General features: G+C 42.4%; 1 protein-coding gene across 1 annotated transcript; it reads left to right on the top strand.

The window, feature by feature from the left end:
- Positions 1-555: 555 nt before the first annotated feature.
- Positions 556-3,142, top strand: LOC127130300 (uncharacterized). Its single transcript, XM_051059337.1, has 3 exons — positions 556-858; positions 1,337-2,899; positions 3,107-3,142. Exons 1-3 carry the CDS (start codon positions 556-558, stop codon positions 3,140-3,142), a joined length of 1,902 nt encoding a protein of 633 aa, XP_050915294.1.
- Positions 3,143-6,161: the final 3,019 nt, after the last annotated feature.

Genomic DNA, 6,161 nt, shown 5'->3' with positions numbered 1-6,161 from the left:
CCCGTTGTTCACTATACTCCTCACCTAGGAGAACCTGTCTATCACGGCCCTACCCCAAGTGAGGATCCTGGTCTCAATGATAGAATGGATGAATTCCAGGATCAGTTTGCGGAATTACAAAAAGAGATAAAAGCTCTTCGTGGGAAAGAACTGTTTGGCAGAGATGTAAATGATATGTGTTTGGTTCCAGACGTAAGGATGCCAGCAAAATTTAAACTACCAGAATTTGAAAAGTACAAAGGAAGTTCTTGTCCACAGACCCATTTGGTTATGTACGTGCGAAAGATGTCAATGTACACCAACGACCAAAGGATGCTCATTCATTGTTTTCAAGACAGCCTTACCGGTGCAACTTTACGCTGGTATATGGGATTAGACAGTTCTCAGATCAAGACTTTCAACGATTTAGGCGAGGCCTTTATCAAACATTACAAATACAACCTGGATAATGTGCCAGACCGAGATCAGTTGAGGTCCATGCAACAAAGAGAAAAGGAGACATTCCGTGAATACGCGCAAAGGTAGCGCGAAATTGCAGCACAGGTTGTTCCACCTATGGAAGAAAAGGAGATGACGAAAGTGTTCTTAAAGACTCTTGATACTTTTTATTACGAGAGGATGATTGCAAGCGCTCCTACAGACTTTACTGACATGGTAAACATGGGAGTCCGTTTAGAGGAAGCAGTTCGAGAAGGGCGTCTAGTTAGAGAAGGAAGTTCATCTTCAAGCGGGGAAAAGAGGTACGGCGGTTTTATGAAAAAGAAGGAACAAGAAACTAATGCCGTGTCCTATAATCATCCAAGAAGGATCAATTATCCTTACCATTCCCAACACCAACATATAGCAGTCGTGACTCCAGTAATCACTTCCACTCCATTTCAAGTCCAATACCCTCAGCAGCGTACCAACCGCTTCCAACAGAATACTCAGTATCAGCAACAACATCAACCTCAACAACATCAACATCAGTTACAACAACGTCCACCACAACAACAAAGAAGAACCAATTTTGATCCAATTCCGATGTCATATGCAGAATTGTATCCAACTTTGATCACTAAAAACCTTGTGCAACCACGACCACGACCTCCTGTACCAGAAGTGCTACCTTGGTGGTACAAGCCAGAGGTATCCTGTCCCTTTCATCAGAATGCTCCAGGTCATGACTTAGACAATTATTTTGCTTTAAAGTTGGAAGTACAGAAGTTGACAAGAGCAGGTATCCTGACCTTCAAGAGCATGGGTCCCAATGTGAAGGACAATCCAATGCCAAGTCATGGTCCTTCATCAGTGAACAATATAGAAGTTTGTCTCAAATGAACAACGTGTTACGAAGATAGAGGAGATTCGACAGTCTTTGGTTGAAATTCATTCTGTTTTATGTGCTCATGGTCTATTCCAACATGACCACCAGATCTGTGGTACATGTTCAGTCAATTCAAGAGGTTGTAGAAAGATTCAAGATGATTTGCAAGGAGTCCTTGATCAGGGTTTGATTCAGATTTCTAGACAAGTGAGTTCTCCAGAATCACAAGAACAAGAGGTGAATGTCATCATTCCTTGCTTCAACATTCCAGAGAAAGTAGAGATAGCTTATCATCCGAGGGAGCCAGTGGTGATTTGCCCTCCGGGCCCAATGCCTTACACTTCAGATAAAGCGGTCCCCTACCGCTATGCAGCAACTATTATTGAGAACGGTAAAGAGGTCGAGATTAAAACCTTAGCCTCAGTTACCAATATCGCAGCAAATAGCCGAATGACGCGCAGTGGCCGCGTGTTCGCTCCGCCGGTTATCCCAAGTAGAAATGTTGAGAAAGATCCAGTAGTCGTGGTACCAGTGACAAGAGAAGCAGAAGGGCAAACAAGCAATTCAACCCTTGACAAAGAAACAGATGAACTACTCAGAATTATCAAGCTCAGTGACTACAAAGTGGTAGATCAGTTGCTACAGACACCGTCAAAAATCTCGATCCTGTCCTTATTATTGAACTCAGTTGTCCACAGAGAAGCACTACTGAAGGTGCTTGATCAAGCCTTTGTAGAACAGGATATAACAGTAGAGCAGTTCAACAATGTTGTAGGAAGCATCACTTCGTGCAATGGCTTAGGCTTTTGTGATGAAGAACTGCCAGAAGAAGGAAAGAATCACAACTTCGCTCTCCATATCTCAGCCAATTGTCAAGGGGATTCTTTGTCTAATATCCTAATTGACACCGGTTCATCTCTGAATGTCATGCCCAAGTCTACCTTGTTGAAGCTAAAGTACAAAGGGGGGCAAATGCGGCACAGTGGAATTATTGTGAAAGCGTTCGATGGATCAAGAAAAACAGTCATTGGAGAAGTTGATTTGCCTATTGGTATTGGACCACACGTATTCCAGATCACTTTCCAGGTTATGGACATAATGCCAGCTTATAGCTGTCTGCTCGGACGCCCATGGATTCACGAGGCGGGTGCCATTACATCCACGTTACACCAAAAGTTAAAGTTTGTCAAGAATGGGCAAATAGTGACGGTTAATGGGGAGCAGGCTATGCTGATTAGCCACCTTTCATCGTTTAGTGTGATAGAAGTGGACGAGACGGCTGTTCAAACTCCATTTCAGGCCCTGACCATCGATGATTACAAGAAAAGTGAAGGTTCAATCGCGTCATTCAAAGACGCCCAGCAGATTGTCAAGACAGGTCCTACAGAAATGTGGGGCAAGGTGATAGAGTTGCCAGAAAACGTTAACCATGCAGGATTAGGCTTTGTTGATGGAAAACAAGTGCAAACTTCAGTGGTGCGACCTTTCAAAGATATCTTTCACAGCGGTGGGTTTATCAACATGGTAGCAGTTGAGGAGGATACTTTTGAGGGAAAGACAGAAGACGAAGGCCCCAGATTTGTGACACCAGGAGTAGTTATGAAGAACTGGACCGCAGTTGACATCCCACATTGTGTCCACATATCAAAGTAATTAAGCTTTTCAGTTTTCAAAAATCTTCCGCTTTAGCCCAAAGCGCGAAGCATTAATTTTGTAAAATGGGCACTTTTGTCAAAAACGTACTATCCATGAAAAAGATCTTTTGTGTTCCTATACACTTGTGTCCTTTTATCTTTTCAGCTTTTCCGGAAAATGGTAACAAAAAAAAAACCTTAAAAAGAACACATTTTTGCATGTCATGGTCAGTCCTCTAAAAACAATTGTTTGTACAGGTTACTTAAACCCGTTGAACACAATGACATCATGCCCTCTCCCAACTTTGAACATTCTGTATTCGAAGCTGAAGAGGAAGAGTGGGATGAGATTCCAGAAGAGGTCGCCCGCCAGCTTGAAAATGAAGAAGACACTATTCAGCCATACAAGGAGCCTTTGGAAACAGTCAACTTGGGTTCGGAAGAAAATGTGAAAGAAGTCAAAATTGGAGCATTGTTATCCCCACAGGTCAAGGAGCAATTGATCAGCCTGTTGAAAGAGTATGTAGATGTGTTTGCTTGGTCTTATCAAGATATGCCTGGTCTCGACACTGACATCGTAGAGCACAAGCTACCTTTGAAGCCAGAATGTCCACCGGTCAAACAGAAATTAAGAAGAACATATCCAGATATGGCCGTTAAAATTAAAGAAGAAGTTCTGAAGCAAATAGATGCTGGTTTTCTTGCCACTTCAGTGTATCCAGAGTGGATAGCAAATATTATGCCAGTTCCTAAGAAGGACGGGAAGGTACGAATGTGTGTCGACTATCGTGACTTAAATAGAGCAAGCCCAAAGGATGATTTCCCCCTGCCTCACATTGACATGTTGGTAGACAATACAACAAAGTTTGACATATTCTCCTTCATGGACGGATTCTCCGGGTATAACCAGATCAAAATGGCTCCCGAAGACATGGAAAAAACTACATTCATAACACCATGGGGAACATTCTGTTATCAAGTGATGCCGTTTGGGTTGAAGAACGCACGTGCTACTTACCAGCGAGCCATGACAACGCTCTTTCACGACATGATGCACAAAGAGATTGAGGTTTATGTGGATGACATGATCGCGAAGTCTCGTTCAGAAGAAGGTCACTTAGTAGATCTATTGAAGCTGTTTCAACGATTGAGGAAGTTCCATCTTCGCCTCAATCCGAACAAATGCACATTTGGCGTCAGGTCAGGTAAACTCTTGGGCTTCATTGTCAGCCAAAAAGGCATTGAAGTTGATCCAGATAAAGTAAAAGCTATCCAAGAGATGCCCGCACCAAAAACAGAAAGGCAAGTGAGAGGTTTTCTAGGACGATTGAATTACATATCCCGGTTTATTTCTCACATGACTGCCACTTGTGAACCTATCTTCAAATTACTGAGAAAGAGTCAGAATTGTGTTTGGACAGAGGATTGTCAGAAAGCATTTGACAGTATCAAAGAGTACCTCATGGAGCCTCCTATCTTGTTACCACCTGTTGCTGGAAGACCGTTGGTTATGTATTTGACAGTGCTTGAGAATTCTATGGGCTGTATTCTGGGTAAACAAGACGAAACTGGAAAGAAAGAGCATGCCATTTACTACTTAAGCAAGAAATTTACTGACTGTGAATCACGATACTCCTTACTCGAGAAGACATGTTGTGCATTGGCTTGGGCTGCTAAGAGATTGAGGCAGTATATGTTAAGTCACACCACTTGGTTGATATCCAAAATGGATCCAATCAAGTACATTTTTGAGAAGCCTGCACTCACTGGTAAGATTGCAAGATGGCAGATGCTGTTATCAGAATACGACATTGAGTATCATACCCAGAAAGCTATCAAGAGCAGTGTGTTGGCTGAGTACCTTGCTCACCAACCCGTTGAAGATCACGATGATAATGAGGATGAGTTTCCTGATGAAGATGTCATGTTCCTAAAATCCAGAGATTGTAAAGAGCCACTTCCTGAAGAAGGACCTGAACCAGATTCACAATGGGGTTTAATATTTGATGGAGCTTCCAACGTTTATGGACATGGAGTAGGTGCAGTCATTATCACTCCAGAAGGTTCTCATATTCCTTTCGTGGCAAGAATTTGCTTTGAATGTACAAACAACATTGCTGAATATGAAGCCTGTATCATGGGTCTTGAAGAAGCCATTGACCTCCGCATCAAAAATCTTACTGTTTATGGTGACTCAGCGTTAGTTATCAATCAGATCAAAGGAGAATGGGAAACACGCCACCCTGGCTTGATCCCATACAAAGACTATGCAAGAAGATTGTTGACTTTCTTCACCAAGGTTGAATTGCATCACATTCCTCGGGATGAGAATCATATGGCGGATGCTCTAGCTACGTTGTCTTCAATGTATCAAGTGGGGTTTCCAAACGAAGTACCCAGAATTGTGATCAAGCGACTTGATAGACCAGCACATGTGTTTACAGCTGAGGCCAGTTTTGATGATAAACCATGGTACCACGATATCAAGCATTTCCTTCAGACTCAGGAGTATCCTCTTGGAGCAACAGAAAAAGATAAAAAGACTTTGAGAAGATTGTCAGGCAGTTTCTTCCTTAATCAGAATGTGCTCTATAAGAGGAATTATGACATGGTCTTACTCAGATGTGTTGACAAAAAGGAAGCAGAAATGTTGATGAAAGAATTTCACGAAGGGTCCTTTGGTACTCATGCAAACGGCCACTCTATGTCAAGAAAGATGTTGAGAGCTGGTTACTACTGGTTGACCATGGAATCAGATTGCTGCAAATTTGTAAAGAAGTGTCACAAATGTCAGATCTACGCTGATAAGGTTCATGTACCACCAACCTTTTTGAATGTGATTTCTGCTCCTTGGCCATTCTCAATGTGGGGCATTGACATGATCGGTATGATTGAACCCAAAGCTTCCAACGGACACCGTTTCATTCTCGTGGCAATTGATTACTTCACCAAATGGGTGGAAGCAGCTTCGTATGCAAAGGTGACAAAGCAAGTGGTGGTCAGATTCATCAAAAATAATCTCATTTGCCGATATGGCATTCCAAACAAGATCATCACTGACAATGGCTCCAATCTGAACAACAAAATGATGGATGAATTATGTGAAAGTTTCAGGATCGAGCATCACAACTCTTCTCCTTACCGTCCCAAGATGAATGGGGCAGTTGAAGCTGCAAATAAGAATATCAAGAAGATCATTCAAAATATGGTTGTTACCTACA

The sequence above is a fragment of the Lathyrus oleraceus genome, chromosome 3 (assembly GCF_024323335.1).
Source record: "Lathyrus oleraceus cultivar Zhongwan6 chromosome 3, CAAS_Psat_ZW6_1.0, whole genome shotgun sequence".
NCBI lineage: Eukaryota > Viridiplantae > Streptophyta > Magnoliopsida > Fabales > Fabaceae > Lathyrus > Lathyrus oleraceus.
The sequence above is the reverse complement of the archived record's forward strand: the minus strand, read 5'-3'. Positions and strand labels throughout refer to the sequence as shown.